Raw genomic sequence first — 23,610 nt, forward strand, 5'->3', positions numbered from 1 at the left:
TAAGTAATAACATTATTACATATATATATATATATTATACTTTTATTTTTTTAATAATTATAGTTAACTAATGCTTTAGTGGGTTATTTCATATTTGTTACGCTTTTAGGTAGTTATGTGAATTTGATGATATGTTAGTTATTTTTTTAAATGTGTCTGGCTAGATGTAAGAACCATGAAAACTGTCTGGCTCTTAAGGTAACATCTTTTTATAGGTCCCCAAGTAACATATATATAAAATTTAGCTTTTAAACTATAATGAAAGTTAGGTACAATTTTATACACCCTTTCTACCTGTTTCCTGCCAAAGTAACCACAACCCAGACTTGATAATCGCTAGTCGTTCTTATCTGTATCGGAGACATATACAGAGAAACTTTCAACTTTATTAAAGAAAGGAAAGTCTGGCCGTCGTGGGCTCTTGATGTATAACTATTTATAAGACATCAGGCTCCTACCTATTTAACTAACATTTAGATAATGCCTAAATATAATAGGATATACGAAAATATTGATTATTTTATTTTCCTTCGTACAAAAAGTTTAAAATTTCATTATATTACCGTGGTATTACCTCATTATCTTGATATTATAATATGACAAAGGTTAGTAATCAAAAATAATATAATAGAGACTGACATTTGATTCAATATAATTTTAAACCCTTTTCTCTCCGTAATATTATATCAAAATAAAATAAAAAACATAATTCTGAGCCAATACATACGCATGGAAGATTTAATTTGGGATACCTACAATCTAAATTACAATGTGGAACGACTTTGATACAGCAATGTTTATTCTTGAGTTCTTAGCTGCACTATGTGCGGTGGCGGTGTGTGGACCGTGCTTACTTGCTTGTGCAAGAAGACTTATTTTAGGAGACGAATTACTGCAGGGAGGTGGTCATATCATCCACGAAGCTGAAGTTTTAGGTTGCGATGAACCCGCCTGTCCTTATTACAAGAAAAACGTCAGATATCTTTTAGTACCTGCGACGAGACGACGACAGTATAATTCACCAGCTCGGCCTTGTTCTTAATGTATTTTATTTATTATGCATTATATCGATAAATTAATACTTTGTCTTTGTTGTATTGGTTCCTAACTACAAAACTTTATCATAAATACGCTACTAATGAAGTAAAATAGATGTTAACTAACCATTAGGTACCTAACGTAGACTCTACAAAAATTATTTATTTCCCTAACCATCATTGTATGGTCATAAAAATATCATAGCTTTAGGTTGTACAGTTATATTGTCTTTAATTGTTTCGTAAGAAAATAAACCTCCATTTTTTTTTTCTATAATATATTTATTGTGATTTAAGACGTTACAATTTATTTTGCGGGCATTAGCTCAATCTTCACAAGGACGATGTCCGATTTGTTCGTTGTCTATGTTTATTTCTGGGTCTCTCTTGTATTTGGGTCTCTGGAAGAACGAAGTCTGCTGGGCGCAATGCATCAGCTTGCACGATCTGATCGCTGGCTTGTCGTAATACTTGCTTTGTAGGTGTGTTTCAAGTTTCAGTTTCCTCGGCTTTATGCTGCTCTGCAAAAGAAAGGAGGAATATGACATTTTAATAATATTTTGTGCACAAGAGCACTGAAATAGACAATTTGCTATGTTGTATCCCGATGGTACCTATCCCGTGGATTTTTACGCAAAGTTATCAGTACATATCCTAAAAGCGAAGTGCTGTGTTTTCATGCTCTACTAATATCTCGAAGGCGTTTCATCATCATTTCGAAATAACGACATTTATTTTAAAATTACTACAAAGCTTACAACTAATAAGCCTGAGAGTATTTGAATAAGGGAATTAATTGAAATTTCGTCTCAATTTCAAGATCGAACCGCAAATTAAATGTCCTTCAAAGCAGTGGGCTTCAAAAACGATTTTCGGTTCGTAAGGGTTATTAATTTTGGAATTAATTTCCACGAAAGCAAACAACTATAATAAATACCATGTTAATATTTTAGTTGATTATGATACGAGTGGAAATTTCATATGTACGTAAAATTATTAACATTTTTACTATACAGAAATATAAGTAAGTAGGTACTATAAACTTAAGAAAACTGGGTAAATAAATATATGCACAAGGCCTAGGATACGGTTACAGCAGACATCAGCAGCAGCAGCAGCGCCGCCAACGCGTGAAGTAGACTCGTCTTCGTGTACAAGCAACCTACAGAGCAGACAGCCGACAGCGCGTGCCGCTGCCGCACCACCAGCATCAGCACAGTCAGCAGCGCCGCCAACGCGTGCAGCAGACTCATCTTCATGTACACGCAACCTACAGAGCAGACAGCCGCCAGCGCGTGCCGCTGCCGCACCACCAGCATCAGCACAGTCAGCAGCGCCGCCAACGCGTGCAGCAGACTCATCTTCATTTTGCTTATTTCATTTTCGTGGTTATTTTGCGGATTTTGCTTTGTGTTATGTGTTTTGTTTGATTGACATTTATGATTTATTTCTTTCTCGCAGTTCAAACATTATGCGTGATTGCAAGGAGTTTGATAAAAGTATGGGCTAGAGCGCTAGAGCCTTGGTTAGAGCACTAGAGCTTTTTCAGAACGATTCGAATTATTGTAGATTTCATACTCTGGTAAAATACGGTACAAAACTTTGTAAATGACGATGATTTTTACCAAAAGTACCTATATTATATGTTTAGGAAGTGTTTAGGTTATATAGACTGGGGTAGAAGCCTTTAAAAATAATGAAAAGATAAAAAAAATCGCAGTCGGATGAAACCCATTAGAAAAGGAGGGGAATATGATGAAAATAAAAGGAAAAATAAATTACGGTCAATCCGAGTTCGGGAAGCGGGAGGGGGGAGCTTTTAAGAGAAAAAAATGGTTTCTCTCGATTTCCGACAAAACTACAAGTCCTACAGAAAAAAGTTCAATGGCAAAGTTGTAGGTAATTAAAAGTTCTACAACTTTTGTATTCACAATTTTTTCACATAACCTCAAAATTTAGGTGAAAAATTCAAAAAACCAAGTTTTTGGTCTTTTATTTTTATCTACTTCAAAATTTATTGTTTTTCAACGAAATTTGGTGGAAACCTACTTTATTATGTCCCAAATACACTGTAATTTATTTGATTGAAAATATTTATTTTTTCGCCTTATTTTGAATTAATACCAAAAAAACAACCTAATTTTCAATCGAAAAGTCACCCGTCAAAATATCAGCTTTTTTCAAAAACTGGGGGTGCCTTTTATTCATTGAAATCTCTACTTTCATATGGTGTAAAAAAAATAAACACCACCATAGTAAATGTTCTCAGGAAATGCATACAAACAGTGTGAAAATTAGCTTTTACTTAATCAGGCACACTTCTCGAACTACCTGAAATGTTTTTATCGACATCATTTTGCTTTTGAATATGCTGTAAAATATTAAACTTAGAACAGATAATTATTTTTCTTTTGAAATATTACCGAAAATCCGATACAAGAGAAGATATATAGTTCGAGAAGTGTGCCTGATTTAGTAAAAGCTAATTTTCACACTGTTTGTATGCATTTCCTGAGAACATTTACTATGGTCGTGTTTATTTTTTTTACACCATATGAAAGTAGAGATATCAATGAATAAAAGACATCCCAAGTTTTTGAAAAAATCTGATATTTTGACGGGTGACTTTTCGATTGAAAATTAGGTTGTTTTTTTGGTATTAATTCAAAATAAGGCGAAAAAATAAATATTTTCAATCAAATAAATTACAGTGTATTTGGGACATAATAAACTAAGTTTTCATCAAATTTCGTAGAAAAACAATAAATTTTGAAGTAGATAAAAATAAAAAACCAAAAACTTGGTTTTTTGAAATTTTCACCTAAATTTTGAGGTTATGTGAAAAAATTGTGAATACAAAAGTTGTAGATCCTTTTATTACCTACAACTTTGCCATTGAACTTTTTTCCGTAGGACTTGTAGTTTTGTCGGAAATCGAGAGAGACCATTTTTTTCTCTTAAAAGCTCCCCCCTCCCACTTCCCGAACTCGGATTGACCGTAATTTATTTTTCCTTACATTTTTATCATATTCCCTTCCTTTTATAATGGGTTTCATCCGACTGCGATTTTTTTTTGTTTCAAAAATTATCTACTCTAGTCTAATAAGCTGTTATAAGGTTATAAATTAATTATGAATCATATTGAATTACACTAGATATCAAATATTACCAATTCGCTCTATGAATTCAAGCGTGAAGAAATTGGTAACATAAACAATGCATTAGTTATAACACATGTTATCTAAAAAAAGTATATAAGATCCTAGAACTAGCTGCTATAATTGTAAAAACAATTAACTAAATGGCTTTGTAAGGTCACCTTAACACGTAAGTAGTTTCTTTTCTATCCACGTGAATATGGTATATTATAGGTATACGTTTATTAGAGGGTTGGTGAACCCCTATCATGATCCATCTAAACAAAATAACGAACGAAAAATCGTGTTTCGTTAATTAAATTTTTTGATAAGTACATACTATATTTATTCACCTATGACCTAGCTGAAAACCCCTTCCGAAAACCGCGTAAATATTGATTTAAACATGCACATAAAGAAGAAAAATTTATCCATGCTGATAAAAATCAGAGCTCTTCCTTCTTTTTTATTTTGATTGTTTTAAAGTATACATAATATTATTACAATATAATATTATCAGGTTGTAATTGAGAACTTTGACCTCTTATCTATTGCCATCACTACCTTTACCATTATTCTGAGCAATTTAGTGCCATAAACTTTATGGTACCTACGGCCTACCGTTAATTTATTTTTAATTCGCAAACCGTTATTACCGCAAAACTTGGTGATATTAAAAGCCTTCCACTTCTTATAGTTCAGTTTTAAAATATCACCAAGTTTTGCAGTACTAACGGTAGGTATACAGCTCCTTAGAGCCTGTGAATATTGTATAAGCAAGGTTTTACGTTTTACGATTGTTTGTAAAAAATTATGTGTGTTTCTCAATTTTTGGTTGAGTTGGCTTCAGTATCTATATTTTCAATAAAGTAATTTGTAGGTACTTTTTCATTTTACAGTCTATATAAAATATTGTGAATTACTCATAGCTTACAAACCAATCTATAATTATGATTCAATAAACTCAGTATAATTCCAAGGACGTTGGTGGAGGCGCCAGTTAGCTCTACTTAAAGTGTAGGGTTGTGTTTTATGACCTATGATATCCTAAGACCTAATACATAAGTACCTAATTGGATAACTATCTGTTTCACACTGTTTTTCCAAAATCATTACATACAGCTTTTAAGTGAAATGCTAATAGGTTTAAATAGGTACTTATATGTGAAAATATGAATTCCAAAATAAGTAGTTACTTATAGACTTTTTATTTATCATATCATAATATTGCTTACTTGTAAAATGAAACCCTCTAAAGGGTTACAGCCTACAGGGTGCATTTAACACCTGCTTCGCTGATCGATTTTCTTCACACAGGTAATATTATGAAGCCTTGCTCGACGGACAGCTAAGCTTTTTGGCAATCCATGAGTATGTACTTTTGATAGTCTAGTATATTTTTTAATTTTGTCAATTAATAAGGTAAAAAAAAAGAGTAGTCAATAGAGCTAAAATTTTTCTTACAAAAACTTTCGACCCAAATCTTTTCTGCTCTACCGAAACTTCAAAAATCGTCCCATTGTCCATTTTCTTTACGTTTGAGGTACAATAGAGAGATAAGCCGTCTTACTACCGTGTTTTCTGTTTATGTTTTATTTTCAACTAGGTTTCCGCCCGGGGCTTCGCCCGCGCAGTCAAATAAAAACCCGCATAGTTCCAGTTCCCGTGGGATTTCCGGGATTGCGTTATTTTCCCGGGATAAAAGTAGCCTATGTACTTTCTCGGGTATCAAAATATCTCCATACCAAATTTCATGAAAATTGGTTCAGTAGTTTAGGCGTGATTGAGTAACAGACATACAGATAGAGTTACTTTCGCATTTATAATATTAGTAAGGATTAAATGAAACAAATGCCAATAAACAAAGTTTGTATGAACGATTATCGCCACCCCTTTAAATAATAAGTTGATGAGCCCATTGTTCGTATTATTTTATTGACAAGTGTTTTGTATGCCAAGCGATCACAATCGATAACACGGATATAAATTGCAGGAAATTCCATAAAGCCTGAGCTATAACAAGTGAATTAGGGTAAAAAAACATAATCACGCGGAAATTAGGGGAGTAGTTAATAAAAATTCGCAAGGTCCGATGAACGCACGATTGTCCAAAGATTAAATTCAATTCGTAAATATACTGAATAGATAATGACACATCCAGTCTTTATATAATATATCAGGAAGTCACTTATTATTCTACGAGTGCGAGTATCGATGGTTTGCAGATTTTTTGCGGTTTTTCATTGAGTTTTTCTTGTAGCTTTTTTGTAGCACCACGTGGGTAATTCATTAATCGAACTTCGTTATTATTTTTGTATGTTTGTTGTTGTTAAACGATTATTATACCTAATTAAGTAGAAAAAATTAAATTCTGTGTTTTATATAAATTACAGTATCTTGGTAAATAATTATATCCAGGTAAATTAAAAAATTGAATAATAATAACAACATTGTTGATAGATACTATTATAAGAATTTAAAAAAATAAACATCTCACTATGCCCGGGCCCTAGGTATAAATTAATTCTAGTATACTAGTACAGGATTATATTATCTGTGGTAATAATTTGCTGACCTTGAACAAGAATAGTAACAAAAAGTGCATCTATTTAGATGTTTTGCTAATATTTACAAATACACCGAGAATCGAGACAAGGTCTTCAATTAAAGGTCACTTAAATTAAAGGTTGAGGACCTGTAAATAGATCTTATTTATTAATTTTTCAATGTAATTTTTGTTATTTCCGCTAATTTGAACTCTCGCTGGATGAATCTTAGATCTGGACCGATCACCTGAATGTGTTCCGCAATTTTCTATGAAAAAAAGTACAACGGATAGAATATAGAATATGTTTGAAAATCAAGAGATATGAGAAGAATAACTTTTCGTTAATTTAATTATACCAACGACCGCGCCCAGAGCGGTATCATAAGCGCGTAAATTTCAAAGTTTTTCCAAATCGGTGATATAGTTTAGCCGTAAAAGCGTAACTGCAGATAAAGTACAATAAAAATGCGTCATCGATGAACTTAGCACCAGATTTACATACAATGTAATAATTAGTTGCATTAGGCATTAAATCCTTTGTATTGAGAGCGTATCACGCGATACCGCGAATGAAGCCGTGGGCGGAAAAATAGACTTGCTATAAATTCATCTTATGAAACGAGACTCTCCATTGAATAAATAGCACATAATCTTATTTTTAGTAGCTACAACATATTGTCGTCTCTATTTCTCTACGAGCATTATGTATTTTTCCACCCCCATTCCGGTCACTTCGCCTAAATAGATAATCGCGTCGAACAAAACACAATATATCGTATAATGACACTATAGCTGGCCGTAAATGGGACAACATGGCATTATCATAAAGGAAGCGAGCGATGGAGTGCGCGCTATAAAAGGACTCCGCTCGGCTATTGTTCGCGAATCACATGCTGAAGGGGCTGAAACATTGATGACAGATTAGCATACAACTCGGTAATGACTGTCAATCACTTTTAAATAGAACAGCGGCCTTGAGGTCCAAATCCTTATTGTAATAACAGGGTGCAAGAAAAATAAACTTTCAGGAATACAAATTCAGAAGTAATGTACATATAAATTGGACACATCACACACATACATTACCTACCTACCTATATGATCGAAGCTTTCGATTAAAAATATAAAATGTAATTTGGTATGACAAAAATACGTTAAATTCAACTGCGAGTTTTATAAAATTGATTGAATTTCACCGTAGATACAAAATAGATACAGACCAATTATTTTTTATATGAAATGAAGTCGTTTTATTCCAATGTATATAACTTTTGGTGTAACAAAAGTATAGACTCTATATAGATTTCCATATATTTTATTCTCTTATGTAAATATTGAATAAACTTTCGAGATAAACATTTATTTTTCTTTATTTATCTTTTCGAAAGTAATACAGATCCTAAGTTAACATAACTTGAAATCGTAAGTCTTTGAAATTGTATTCAAATATAATATAATGGAAATATTTTTATATAAGAAATAAGTAAACAAGTTTTTCACTCCTGTTGTCATCCGAGAGAAGTTACAAGAGTAACATAGAATAATACTTTCTACTGGTGATACAATTTTCAAACTCAATTAAAAACTGTTTTTTTAGTGTTGACACATCACAAATATACAAAAATACAGGTTGACGCGGGTAAATCTGAAACACATTTGTGCATAAAGCCTGAATTCCTTTTATTTCATTATCGATTCAATAACATAGCTGTTAACAAACGGACTCGTCACTAATAAACATAATTAAAACAATGATACAAAAATATCGCCATTTGAATTCACTTCAAGTCAGCGGCATATAAATTATAATTATTATTATTCCGCGGCGCCCATATAATACTACCTACATACTGACGGCGTATGTATCAGTATGACACACAACTTTGTATGTAACTCGGTGCATTGAATATGCAGCGCTTCCTTACTTATTTTTGTTTGTATTGTTGCCAAAGCTAAAATACAAACAAAAAACTTCATACACACAACACCACACAAACAGTTAATATATTTCCTTTAGGTAAAGTACTAGATATTATGCTAGATATTAGATAACTAGATGGACTTCGTTTCACCTAGATTCCACGATTATTTTCTTACTTTCATCAACTGAAACAAACCCATAAATCCATCACCTTTAAGACTTTGTCAGATAGGACGCGTATTTTAGCGCTGCGTAGTAGCGCTACAGCGTCCTGTTTTAACGTCGCGCAAGGCTTCGTCAAACAGAACGCTTTAGCGCGCGTTAGGACACAGCAATTGATATCATTAATGCTGCATGTTGTTTACATAATTATTACTTACGAACAAAACAAGGTACAGCGATATTAACCATGGGCGTAGCTAGCCATGGGCACAGGGTGGGGCAAAAAAAACCGGCCAAGTGCGAGTCGGAGTCGCGCACAGAGGGCTCCGAACAAACCTACTTTTTATTATGTTGTAACTCTAAAATGTATGTTTTAGCAATTTTTATAATAAATAAGACATTGCTTTTAACCAAATTTCAAGACTGTGTTCACGGGAAGTACAATGTAGGTTTTGATTGCCTTGCGAATGTCGAAATTTGCGATAATTTGCAGCATAAAATGGCTGTATCTTTTGATTGCGTTGGCTTATAAGTTTGATTTTTTCACAGCTTTAAGAGACCGTAGACTTGAGTATTCGATATGAATTTCAGCTTGATAACTCTACGCGTTCCTGAGAAAAAGTTTGTTGACAGACAAACCGACAGGCAGACTTTGTTGTGCTTCTGTCTGTCTAAAAATACCTTTTTTTTTTCAAGAACACGTGTGACGTGGCGGTATCAAGCTGAAATAATAATGAATACCTTAATCAAAACAAACAAAAGGTACCTACAGCCGTTTATGTTGCAAATTTCATCCCTATACTATATAGTTTAATTTATCTGTCTAATACAATAATATGATTCCTTTTTACCATAAAACATAGGTAGCTATGTAAATCTTTGTAAATAGAAAAATTAACCATTTTTAATAACTCAGTAAATAAAGCAAAACCTTGCACTTCCGATTTCATGTTTGTTTTAGGTTAATGGTCACTTATTGACCATAAAAACACAAGATGCAGACAGATCCAGGTTGAGCTTTGCTCGCAATCTTATAGTTTTTGACCGATATCTCGAAAACTATCCACTTTAGGGCAAAAGTTGCTTAGGCTTTTTTGTAGAAAGTTTTGTAGAAAATTTCGCATATTTTATACCATGTAAATTTTTTTGTAAAACTTACTATTTACGGTTTATGGCCTACTTGATGAACCGGTTGATCGTTAAAATATTGGATTAATGAATAAAATGCATGTATGTACATAGTTTTTAGGTCACTTTATTCTCTACAAGTTTTGTTTGAATTTTTTTTTCTAGTGCCCATATTTTTTGAGTTGTTCCACGTACAGTGGTGGTCACATAATTAAAGACACTAAGAACATTTTATACAACCCAAGACACTTCTCTCAACATTTTTTTTTACACTACCATTGAAACTTGTTAAATAATTTTAAAATATTCAGGTATGTGTTGTCTAATGCTAAACTAAATTTTATCTACAAAACTTGTCGGTTTGTTAGATTTTATTCGGTTCATTCTTACTACTAGCAGTTTTAACCTAGCAAAGGTCTGGCCATATAATTAAAGACATTAGACTCGCTTATAAGAAATATAAAAAAACATTATTTTAATGAGATTATTTTTACAACACAAAATACCTGACATATTTACAAAACATTTTTACACTTTTCAATATTTGGTTGCATGTCCTTTGGCAGTAATGACGGTTTACATCTCTTGGGCATTGAAGCAACTAATTTTGTTCAAGTTGCATCACTAAATTGGTTCCATTCTTCGAAAATGCTTTGCAAAGTTAGTCGACGTTTGATGATCGCTTTGCCGCGACTTCTTTCTTTCTTGACTTCATAAGTTTTCGATCGGATTTGAATCCGGACTGTAGGGGGGCCAATCCAAAACAGTTACAGATTGGTTCCTTAACAAGTACTTCACTACTTTTGCAGTGTGCTTAGGACCATTATCGTGTTGAAAAGTCAAAACAACAGGTAAATTTTCCTCTGCATAGGGCAGCATGGATTGCTCTAAAATATACTTGTACTGGAATTTATCCATGTTGCCTTCTGTTTTTTTGACAGGTCCAACACCAAGTCCAGAAAAACAGCGCCACACTTTGATATTTCCACCCCCGTGTATGACTACTTTTTAGAGTATCTTGGATCCATTTTCTTATTGAGATGGCGTCTTACATATTGTTTTCTGACAGAATTAATCATATTAATCTTAGTTTCATGCCAAAACAGCACATGTTTCCATTCTCGTTCAGTCCAGTGTTCGTATTTTGTAGCAAAGTGAAATCTTGCCTTCACATTTTGTTTTTTCAAAAGTGGTAGGTACTTTCTGAGATACTCAGTGCAAATTTTCCTCACACAGTCTCCGTCTAATTGTCCTTGCAGACACCCCCTTCAAGCCTGCTGCACCATACAACTCTGAACTGTATCAGTTCCGACCCTTTAAATGGATCTTTTTAGCCAACAACACCATTTTTGAATATTTCGGCCGAGTAGTTTCACTTGGTTTTGCTTTTCTGAGTACGTTTTCGGTCGTGTGGAACATCTTGACATGTCTTTATAGCATTCATAACCATATCCTTGAAACAGTTTAATTATCATGGAAGTTAAAAATATTTTTTCTTGTGGACGAGTCGCAACGTTTTTTAACCATAATAATTGATATTAAAACTATTAAACGTATGAATTTTAATTTTAAAAGTTAAAAATACCCAAAAAAATATAGAGTGTCAACGATTTATGAAATTACGCGGCAAAACGAAGTAAAGCACAATGCTCTTTCTTTTTATTCATAAAAAATTATTTACTAATTTCTTGTTGTCTTTAATTAAGTGGCCAGCTACACGTACGTTAACAAAGTTTGTGTTACATTCCCACAGAGAGCAAGTGTCGAAACTAACAAGGAATATAACTATTTTTTGTCCCTCATTTTAAAAAACATATTGTCTTGTATGGTTTAATAAAAATAATACTAGATTAAATACCTTTTTCAGATAATTGTACTTCCTAATGTAAATATTTTATGGACAATTAGGGGGTGTCTTTAATTATGTGACCACCACTGTATAATGTAGAAATGCCGCCGCTCGGCGGGTGACGTGGCAGGCCAAAAATTTTTTTACGGATGTAATAAAAACGAAGAAGAAATTTCCAATGCAAGTGGATTTTCACCGTTTCCGAAACGGCAAAATTTTTAATACATTTTTTAAAATATTTTCCTTTATTTTATTCTTGCATCCGAATATAAAATAACTACTCAATATTATTTAGTTGTACGAAATATATACGAAACATACCTTGAAATTTACTATTTATCGCCAAACGTTAAATAACTCAAAAAGCATTAGAAAAAAAAGATTCAAATAAAGTAATCTTAATAAATGGATAATGCATATGTATAATATATTAATGCCTATGCATTTCATTGATTAATCCAATTCTTAAAGAGTTACTTGCCAAAGATCGCTAACCGCTCATTAAATAGCCCATAAATCGTAAACGGAAAGTTTTACAAAAAGTTTACAAAGTATAAAAGATGTAAAATTTTACTACCTACAAAAAATTCCCAATATTTTTTGCCTTAAAATGGATAGTTTCCGAGATATCGACCAAAAACTTTCATGTAAGATTGCCTGGATCTGTCAGCATTTTGTGCTTTTATGGTCAGTAACTTATCCTAAAACAAAAGTGAAATTGGATAGGAAATTTAGTGCGAATTTGGCTAAATAAAAACAGCTTTGAATGGGGTAACAGTACTACACTACTTTTTCTGGCACCAAGAGTGGTTTAAAATTTAAATCATGTAACATAGAAGCGCAAGCTTTTTGTTTAGATCGCATTTTTTTTTGTGACGACTGACAACTTTCGAGTGAGAATTTTTTAACGGATATTAAGTTTTGTAGTCAGTACCTAGATAATTACGTTTTTTAGATTTGGTTAGGTACCTTCCAGGTCAGAGCCAGGGTGGGGCAAGTGCCCCACCCTGCCCCACCGTGGCTACGCCCATGATATTAACTCCGGAGTCGGAAGAATTTTTTACTTACCAGTTTCATTAATTTCTTCTCCGATTTGTGCCCACAATTTTGCCTTCATTGATATATCTTTATAGTTTATATGAACTATCCTTCGTATTATATAAGCATGGATATTTTCTTACCAATTCTATCAAATTTTCGGTCATTATGCAGTATTTTATTATTATTTTACGCCTATTAACTCCGACGCTAAAATAAAATTTGTAAAAAAATACAACACCCGACGTTAAAGCGTCCTAACGCCGCGACAGAGCGTTGCGTACTGCTAGCGCCGGCGCTCTGTTTGACGGTATTCTAAGATGGTAGTAGAACACATCTTAGCGTCATATCGCGGCGTCAACTTAACGCTCTGACGCGCGCTAAGTACGCGTCCTGTCTGACAAAGCCTATAAACTTTCACGAAAAGATAGAGATAAATAGATGTGATTATGTGTTGATAAATAATTTTGATACATAAATCATAATATCAATGTGGATAACGTGGCCGGAACCAAAAAATAGATGAGAATGAAAAAGGTTCTTCTGGAGCTTTCCGCGAATTTTCAGGTTTATCTTGGAACTGTAATAAAAAAGTTAGATTAGGTTTTTCCAAGTGCTTGTGTACTTATAGAATAAGTTGAATTGCCTTAGCAGATAGTAATAGGAGTTTTATATCATTAAAATATGTCGTGCTTCGAAATGCTGAAACGACTTGTCAACATATTGGCCGCTTGGCTATTTATATTATACTCTGAAAAATCTTAGAGTATGTAAATATCATTTTATCGTTAAAAAATTTAAATCATAGTACTTACAAATATATAAGTAAGTAATTGTGAAAGAAAGTTAACGGAATATCTTCCAGAACATATTTCGCAAACTATAATTATATTATAACATCTATACTAGCGACACATCTAAGAACATTCGTTTCTACTCTAGTTGGCATCTTCATTACGAAACTGATGATATTACTTACTTGTAATAGTTCTCCTTCTTGATACAGTGATTAGCGCATTGTAAATATAACTGAGCGAAGGTTTGACCATAAGTGGAGACAAAAATCAAATGGCAGGTAATAAAGATTTAAAATGCTCCATACTCTATAAAATTACACACGGCATTTCAGTCATTAAAATCACATCATGAACACGAATAGTCTAAACGTTTTAAAGAAAACCTTAGAGCATTAAACCAACTTAATGCTCTAAGAAGAAAACACATAGGAAAAACTCCTGTCTAGGATATATACAAGCAAGAAAAACTAGAGCACCGTTTTCACTCATAATCGAATTAAATACTTAGTTTTATAAAATGTTTCACAGCCCAAAATAAATATTTGAGCAACTAAGTATAATTATTGCTACCTTGTGTCGTGGAATGAAACATAAAAGATGAAAAAAAATATCCCCTTACCTTGTTGATATAGACGCTAGCAACTGCTAGGTAGGTACTTTGAAAACCTTCGCAATATATTTCACAAATTAGTGTCTTTATAAATCCATACTTAATATTATAAATGCGAAAGTAACTCTGTCTGTCTGTCTGTTACTCAATCACGCCTTAACTACTGAAAGACTTTGCATGAAATTTGGTATAGAGATATTTTAATACCCGAGAAAGGACATAGGATAGGTTTTATCCCGGAAATCCTACGGGAACGGGTTTTTTTTGAAAACGCGGGCGAAGCCGCGGGCGGAAAGCTAGTACTGAATAATACGGTCTACAGTATCTACCTAGTGGTCCGGGAGCCAGCAGCAGATTTTATGACCAAGTTCCTCTCAAGCGGTAATTAGTAAAATGCATCAAAGTATAGTATTATGAAGCCTCGTGAACGTCAGCTGGAGCTCGGTTGGGGGGAAGAGCGGTTGTAGCCTCCCGTATCAGCTGACGGTTTTTCCACCAAGATACAGCCAGCTGACATATATATATTTATCCACAGTTACATATAAGCTATCATCAGGTAAATTTTTGTTTGAGAGGAAATAACGGAAAATAAATTTTTCTTTAAATTTAACTTTCATGTTCGAGACACCAGCTGACGTATAATACACCATGTTGTAACCAGCTGACTATTTTTTTTCGTTGAGATATTGGGTTAGCTACAATTTGACAAATTTTTAGCTGAGAGGAAATGAATGAATGAATGTATTTTTTTCCTATGTGCGTGGGAGGCTACAACCGCTCACCCCCCCAACCGAGCGCCAGCTGACGTTCACGAGGCTTTATAATACTATACTCTCATGCGTCTGACGAATTATCTCTTGAGAGGAAATAGTTAACCAAATTTGCACCTGGCTCCCTAACCATAGTTGGAGAGCGGGCTTGAAGCGGTTTACTACCTTGAGAACTTTTATCAATTAAAGAAAAGCTGCGTAGGCGGGTTGCTACCGATATAAAAAATAATGAGCAAAAAGTAATGATCAAAATTGTACATTATATCATATTTTTATCAAAGGAGTGGGTTTCCCTGGGTGGTAATTCCAATGATAGGTAATATCAACGGGCAATATTATTTATATTACCCAAATAGGTAGTTATCTACTAACTAAACAATTTCTTAAAATAATAGCCATAGGTATAAATATTGCTCGATGAGAAGGTTAAAATGGTAATATTGAATCTATCCTATTATTATAAAGCTGATTATTTGTAATTAGTTTGTTTGTTTGAAAGCCCTAATCTCAGGAAAGGTAGTTCTACGTGTTCGAATTGAAAAATTATGATTTTCCTCATAATTTAGATTTTTATACAGTAGGTTGTACCTAGTAGTTATTTGCTATGAAACTGGATAATAAAAAATAGGTAATGAATAAAACTTGTCTTGGTATCCTAAAAAATTATAATATTAAAATTTAACAGGCATTAAATATTAGCTTTAGAAGTTAGATATAAGCTGTTCCAATGTAGTTATCAATTACGATAGATGTTCGATTGTTATATTGTATGTAATGGTTTGTATCCTGGTTTCATTCGCGTATACCTAGCCAGCGTTTGGTCCACTGTTCCTTGTTCACTCTGTGGCCACTGTTTTGTCGGATTTCGGCAGAAGCGCGCGCGTGTGCCGTAGCCGCAACTTTCGACGCTCGCGATCTTAGCGCGTAAACTTTTTTTTTTAATCACAGATTAAAAAAGCTTCCGAAAAAATTGATAGACAATAGAATCAAAAAATATTACGCAATATTTCGAAATAGCTGAGTGAATTTTGTGACATTTGTGATTGTGCCGAAAATTTAAATTACAAATAAGGTAATATTGTAATTTATCTGTTATTGATTTAATTTAATATTATTGATATTTATGTATTATTTAATGTAATATTATTGAATTTTTTTAATTATTTTGTGTTAATTAATTAATATTTAGTTACTGATGTCCTATATTATTACATATACTTAATAGATTTTATATTACCTTCGTATATTTTTTTATTGTTATTTGTTTGATATTCAAGTTAAGGTTTTCTTATGTCACATTATATCTAACAAGATTTATTATATATTCTATACAAAATAAATTAAATTTTAAAAAGATAACGCTGCAAACGATCGTACCTAGTACCTACCTGTAATTAGAAAACTAGCGAAGCAAAGTTGATCCCCTGATAAGTTATCTCAAGTTTTGTTTGTCCTTGTAAACCGCGCATTCTACTGCATTTTACAAATATTTTTATATCATATCTTTTTTTACAATTATAATTAACTAGTGATTAGGTTTTGAATTACTAACTTTATTTTACACATGAATTTAATATGTTTATTCTCAACGTTAAATTAAGATAATTATGTCATACCTTACAAATTTCTAAAGGAAAAAAAAATCGATCACGACGCGGGATTCTAATTTCAAAGTTCGAACATGAGTATTGCGTCTCCCGCCAATAATATGTCATAATATATTATTATGTTGAAGACGTTTTACAGCGTTTTACAAAAAAAAGAAAACAATAACAATTTTCGTCTATAATACATCTATAATATTATTATTTATGTTTTATCACTTAAATTTAATAAAAAACTATCGAGTAAGTGTGTAAATGGATTAATTAGTGCGTGTGGACGAGTCCCGGGTCGTCATCTCGTGACTGATGTACTTTTTCAAACATTTCTAATTAAATTAAATAATATATGTACTTAGGTACACATACTAACTACCCAGGTAAGTAAACATGACGTCTACAACCTATAAAAATATAGGTAGATAACGAATTTTCATTCGAAAGAAGTAATCATCAATTTTTTTTTAATTTAAAATTGTATACTTAAAAGTTGAAACTAATTAAATAAAAAAGCCCTTGAATTTCAATCACCTTCTCGGTCTAGTAGCTGATAATATCAAAGCAGCGTAAAATCAGGTCGCAGATTCGAACCCCGGTGAAGTCATAAAAACTCCTAATTTGTCATAGGTACATTGAAAGAGATCAAATACAATTTTTTCCCCGTCAAAGAGCAGTAATTCCACAAAAGGAAATTTTTAATTGACAATTGATATATAAATTATTATGTATTATAATATGACGTGGTTATTTAAATAATTCATTGCATCAAGTTAAATCTTAGGGTAAAATTGAATAATAATTAATTATTGCTGTACACTTCTTTGAATAATATTGGTACCGGTTGTTTTACACAACGCCATCTCATAATATTAAGAAATGAATTAGGAGAAAATTATATTTGTAAAATATGATAGACTAGGCAAACGTCCCTTCAGCACCCGGGTTCATCTGGGATTAATACCTAATATGTACCTACAATAAAATAACAAGAAAAAAGTACATAGTTATTCTTCTATTGGAAAATATTTTTTGAAATCAACTCAGTACTAGATTTACTAGGTACCTATAAATAAATTATAATGTTTCCTCTCTTAGTATCTCTTGTGCAGGATCAGAATTACGTAACTATTCAACACAGTAACGGTGCTCTCACAATCTTGAGTAACACAAGCATTATTCAAATAAAATGACCCAAATATTGTGTGCATTTGCAATTCCGTGGCTTCAAAAACATGATCCCCGAGAAGATGCGTTGGACTTCGTTCATAAATCCATATCGTTTTCAGATAACTACCTACTCTGCACTCTACTCTTGGAAAAAACGCATTGCTGTAACTTTGTGACTTACACCTACATACCAACATGGTACCAACCATCTATATTTTGCATACTTTTACTCACGCATTATTATATCTAGAAAGATTCTTATCTATTTGTAAAGTAAAAAAAATCCGAATACTGAATTAAAAAATATGCAGCGCATGATTTGTAAACGCAAAATTCTTTTGCACCATTAACATTTTCTATAATTTATGGTTCATATTATAACGTCGTAAATAACCTACTGTATGTAGTGGGATACAATTATGTTTTCACCTTGTTTACTGAGGTAATATTTTCCTGCCAATATGAATATAAATCGCTAGTAATATCACCTTTCAGCACGCAATTTACTTGTCACTGTGGATTGATAGTCGTTGGCTGATAAACACCATTCAATGATTCACGTTTGGACTTTTGGTTATCACTATCACTGCGTAGCTGTAGCGCGTATAAAACAAATTCGCTTTCTCTATCCCTATATCCCTCTATGTATATAAGTAATCGCATTATTGCAACATGACGAAAAGCTTTCGCACTGAAACTTTTCCTTTTATAAGTTCCCGCAACCTTGACTTCTGAGTGAAGATCAAAGTTATTATCGAACTTTGATATGTAATCCTACGTTATGTTAGTATAGTATTAAAATATTATCTGTGGTAATTAATAGGACCTGAAAATAGAACTTATTATATTATGAAGATGAAAAAAATATTTGAAACTACATTTTTAATCATATTGCACGCCTCAAGCGAAGCGTTGAGGTGGGTACTACTGTCACTTCGCGCAAAACATCTGATTTTTCAAACTTAAAATGTCTTTATGTATCATACATTGCACTTGTAAGATAATACATACACACACATATTAAGAAAAAACACTATTTTTAACGTTCATGATATTTTTGATGTCATTTTTGTTATTTAAACTAGTTAAAAAACAGTTTAAAAAAGTTCTGTCTTGGACGTCCGTGTGTCTGTATGTGCGGATCCTTTTTCTTGTTAACACGATAGCGACCGAAATACTTTACTAATCGAGTCTTTTTTTTTCTCTTACGCTTGAGTATGCTCAGGAATAGAACCCTTTCATTTTTCAGGGTCTGATTCGATGTGGTTTAATTGTTATTAAATAAACAAAAATAATAATTAATAAATATTTATTAAAAAAAAATTATGAGGCGTGCACTTTTGGATTTTCCAAATTATTTTTATTTTTAACGAACATTGTTACTTGTTAGTGTAGAAAAACATTTCTAAAAATTTTAAAAACAGTATTTATCACTACATAGTATAAAACAAAGTCGCTTTCCCCGTCCCTATGTCCCTATGTCCCTATGTCCCTTTGTACGCTTAAATCTTTGAAACTACGCAACGGATTTTGATGCGGTTTTTTTTAATAGATAGAGTGATTCAAGAGGAAGGTTTATATGTATAATAAGATCCATTAAGTAGTGGAGAAGTACTTTTATTTTTGAGGTTTCTAATGTGATGTCGTAAAAAATTACATTTATTCCGCTTACATTGCAAACGCAGGCTGAACCCTACGTGTTTTATCAAAATAATGTACTAAGTATTATACACATTGAAAAGGTCTACAGAAAAGTCCGCGATGGTATATGTCTATCTCTTATGGATAACCCACAATAACTTTTTTTTGTCATTTACTTTTTACGACAAATAATGGCTAATTTTCGAAGCGATTTTAACCAATACAGCATTAATCCTTAACCAATTAAATACCATGGATACATTGTTCATTTAATATAGATCTATATGGCCCTTTACACCGTATGATTTAAGTGAATATTTTCGAAGATATTACAGATTTAAAAATTGCAGGACGTAGCGTTTGCGGCCGCCCGGCTATGTATTTTATACCCGTGCGATGCCGGAGGCCGGAGCGGGCCGCTATATTTTTATACCTATACAACGTTCACAATTTTTCTGTAGTGTATTTAGTATCAGCATTGCACCCGTGCGAAGCCGGGGCGGGTCGCTAGTTTATTATATGTTCTTGGTAACATTATAAATATACCTAACGATCGATAAAGCGTAATATGAGAACCATTTGATGTAAATAAAGCCCGATTACGGACAAGCGTCGACAGCTATTCAAAATATTTACAAATCAATAACTTCATCGGAGAGCAATTACTTAATTGCCTGCTGAGCTCTGTGTGTGTACACACACACACACTAGTGAGATCAATTTGTTTTATTGAACATAAATGTAATTGGAGAGAGTAGGAACGATGTAAAATTAAACATTACCTATACTTTAATATGATGTAGTTACTAGTTAGGTGTAGGCCTACATTAAAACGTATATGTAATAAAATTATAATATAATAAAATCTGTTCATATATTCAATTAAATACTAAGTACACAAAGCTTTTCTATGCTACAGTCCTGTGAATCTTTTTCATCCTCTCGAATTTTCTTGTCGTGCTTTCCATGTTGTGCTGTGGCATGTGTCGTGAGCAAAGCCAACGAGTTTTATATCAATCGATCTCTTCACTGAAGCTATCATATTTTCCCAGTTGTTAATTGGCAGAAGAAAAAGTAAAGATATAGACTTTAAAATTAAGATTTAAAAAGCGATGTATTCAGAATTACTTTGCTGGTAACGTATGTCTAAAACACTTGATTTTGGTCGTAGCTATTCCGAGATGTCTGCCGTAAAATGTCTACAATAATCACTATGTAGAGCGATAGAGCAACACAAAGTACAAATAAAAACACATGAGGTTTATATAGAATTTAGATATAAACACAATTAGGTGATAACTGGCGCCTCCGGGAGGCACGGGCCGCACGGGCCGCGGGCTGCGTCATCCCTCAGATATTATTTTTAGATAGCCTTATCACGTCGTTAACGTTGTTATCACAACAGTCAGCTGTTTGAAATTTGATAACGTAACATTAATTGAAATATTTGGAAGTGTTTGACATACAATAGAGATAGAGCTTTATAGAGCTTTCGTAGCGATGTATACCGCTGCACTGCTAACAATGATTGTCACTCATTTAAATGCAAAACTAGCCATTTAGATCATTTTATCATCAAATAATCCATAATTCTTAAAATTATCCACTTAAATATAAATATTAAAATGTTTATCAGGAAAGCTTCACTATGAAGAGTAGCTTTTATCTACTTACTTAACGTTCAGCATCGTGAGCCACATACATGCTTTCATAGTTGTGTGTCTAAATACAAATTGCAAATTTAATATTCCAACAGATAAAAATATGATGATTCTGAATTTCTGTAAGTGCCTATTGCAACCGGTTAATACTTTGCTACCTTGTCAATCGCAGTCAGATATATATGTAGATATCACTACATAGTATAAAACAAAGTCGATTTCCCTGTCCCTATGTCCCTATGTCCTTATGTCCCTTTGTACGCTTAAATCTTTGAAACTACGCAACGGATTTTGATGCGGTTTTTTTTAATAGATAGAGTGATTCAAGAGGAAGGTTTATATGTATAATAACATCCATTAAATAGTGGAGAAGTACTGTTATTTTTGAGGTTTCTAAAGTGATGTCGTAAAAAATTACATTTTTTCCGCTTACATTGCAAACGCAGGCTGAACCCTACGAGTTTTATCAAAATAATGTACTAAGTATTATACACATTGAAAAGGTCTATAGAAAAGTCCGCGATGGTATATGTCTATCTCTTATGGATAACCCACAATAACATTTTTTTGTCATTTACTTTTTACGAAAAATAATGGCTAATTTTCGATGCGATTTTAACCAATACAGCATTAATCCTTAACCAATTAAATACCTTGAATACATTGTTCGTTTAATATAGATCTATATGGCCCTTTACACCGTATGATTTAAGTGAATATTTTCGAAGATATTACAGATTTAAAAATTGCGGGACGTAGCGTTTGCGGCGGTACCGGCCGGCCGCCAGGCTATCTATACGAAGTCGGAGCGGGCCGCTATGTTTTTATATACAACGTTCACAGTTTTTCTGTAGTGTATTTAGTATCAGCATTGCACCCGTGCGAAGCCGGGGCGGGTCGCTAGTATAATATAAACTAACAATGCTATTTGTTTAATTCTGTTTGGTTATTTTTAGATTTTTATACTGACTTTAAAGTATTTTTTACTTTTCGCTACACACTTAGAATATCTTAAAGTAGTCACTAAATCGACGTATTTATTGCAGACGCAGGCACCGATAATGTTCATCAATCGATAGACATTCCATCACGCGCCACCTCTGAGCTGACTGCTAATGCTGTGAACCAAAATGGAAATGCTGTCAACATTCGCTCCCGAATACAACACGAGTACCACAGATTACGCGTTCGACGCCACTTTTGCAAACGCCACTTTTAACAATGCCACGTTCGAGAATGCCACGTTGGAAACCACCTCGAGCATTAGATCCCACAAACATGTGTTCATGTATGTGGTCAAAGTGGCATACGCTATCGGCATAGTGGGCAACGCGGCGGCGATAGTGGCGCTGAGAATCGGCGAGAAACGAGTCCGAAATAGGAAACATTTGTTGCTGCTGACTTCGCTAGCTGTTAACGACCTGGTTGCGCTGGTAAATAATTTTTATATATTTTTAATAATAGTACATAAAGAAATCGCAAGCTTGGTCAAAAAAAAATACCATGAGAATTCGATTTTTAAACGCGGAACAACAATATCACTTTTTAACCTACTCAGTAGCTCTTGGCTCGAATATCATACCATAAAATTGCTCCGTTCCGACGGGAACGAAAGATAAACAAATAAAAACACTTTCGCATTAATAATATTACTAAGGATTCTAGTTTAAATGAACTCTTCGGCAAGTTTTTCTTCTTCTTCTTACTTTCGGCAAAGAGAAAATTCATAAGCAACCCTCATTAAGGATGCTACATTCGATTTACTTTCTGTATTAAGTTTAAGAATTTTTAAATTAGCCTCTTTGAGATACTTTGAAGCCATTCAGTTGAAGCTTATTATAGGCTGGAATGGCCGCCTCCTGTTGACATTAGAAAACCCGTTTTTGTCACAGCTTAGCGACGGGAGATAAGTGAAATAATTGGCTGCATGGGATGCCCCATGCAATATTAATGAGCGGCAAGATTTTAATTTAACGAGACTAATAATTCATGCCTTGCAATCTGGGTGCATCTATGAGGCGGTTACAGGACTTTATAGAATTATGAGCTATAAATGATGTATTATTATGATAAACGCGATAATAATGTATACTCATATTACTTGCACATATTAATACGAATTACGAGCTTGGTTTTATCGAAGAGGAAAGCCAATAATCTGACTAGTCATTATAATAAGTAGGTGAATGTAGCCGCAGCCACAGTATTACAATATTATTTCCTACAGTAAGGAATCGCCTTTGATGTCGCGCGATGCCGCCGCCAGCGTAGGTACTTACGCTGCCACACGAAAATACGCTAGGGTTGCAACAAATGGGAAATAAAACAATTTTGATTATTAATATTATGATGAAATCATTTATCCATATGTACATTCAAAATAATTGCGATTATTAAATCTGATGTAATTATTTGTTCATAAATATATAATTACAGATATTGCACTGCTAAATATTATTTACGTGGACACTTTATTTTTGGATGTTCTTAATTGTATATTATACCATTTAACTAAGTAATGCATTCGCATTGGGATGTACAAT

General features: G+C 33.1%; 2 protein-coding genes and 1 long non-coding RNA gene across 5 annotated transcripts in view; 1 reads left to right on the forward strand and 2 right to left on the reverse strand.

Annotated features, from left to right (window-relative positions):
• LOC149479667 (uncharacterized) overlaps nt 1-23,610 on the reverse strand; it is a 146,291-nt gene that overhangs the window by 26,438 nt on the left and 96,243 nt on the right. The gene's annotated exons all lie outside the window — the stretch shown is intronic.
• On the reverse strand, nt 1,341-5,563 carry LOC149479668 (uncharacterized). Of its 2 annotated transcripts, none has more exons than XM_089707770.1 (2): nt 5,410-5,563; nt 1,341-1,558 (listed from the first exon to the last, which is right to left on the reverse strand). In XM_089707770.1, the coding sequence occupies exons 1-2, from the start codon at nt 5,452-5,454 to the stop codon at nt 1,364-1,366; spliced, it is 240 nt and encodes a 79-aa protein (XP_089563896.1). In that variant the 5' UTR covers nt 5,455-5,563; the 3' UTR covers nt 1,341-1,363. The 2 variants fall into 2 exon arrangements, with proteins under 2 accessions (XP_089563896.1, XP_089563895.1); XM_089707769.1 differs by lacking the exon at nt 5,410-5,563 and adding an exon at nt 2,312-2,404.
• LOC149479669 (prostaglandin E2 receptor EP2 subtype-like) overlaps nt 15,816-23,610 on the forward strand; it is a 76,581-nt gene continuing 68,786 nt past the window's right edge. For both annotated transcript variants that reach the window (XR_016317230.1, XM_089708090.1), the window contains exons 1-2: nt 15,816-16,069; nt 22,114-22,500. Coding sequence is in view for 1 of the 2 variants with exons in the window: in XM_089708090.1 (XP_089564216.1) it covers nt 22,198-22,500 (303 nt within the window). In the remaining variant the exon portion in view is untranslated. The remainder of the gene's footprint in view (nt 16,070-22,113; nt 22,501-23,610) is intronic.

This window comes from Colias philodice, chromosome 20, assembly GCF_061535455.1.
Source record: "Colias philodice isolate Cphi_HAF_F1 chromosome 20, ilColPhil1 Martin Lab GWU primary, whole genome shotgun sequence".
NCBI classification, from domain to species: domain Eukaryota; kingdom Metazoa; phylum Arthropoda; class Insecta; order Lepidoptera; family Pieridae; genus Colias; species Colias philodice.

What these genes read in the sequence shown, in the direction of transcription:
- LOC149479668 (XM_089707769.1), bottom strand. Translation starts at nt 2,404, where the DNA reads ATGAAGATGAGTCTGCTGCACGCGTTGGCGGCGCTGCTGACTGTGCTG. An exon ending in CGCTGGCGGCTGTCTGCTCT is followed by an intron (nt 1,559 to 2,311) that starts GTAGGTTGCGTG and finishes TTTCTTTTGCAG; the next exon opens with AGCAGCATAAAGCCGAGGAA.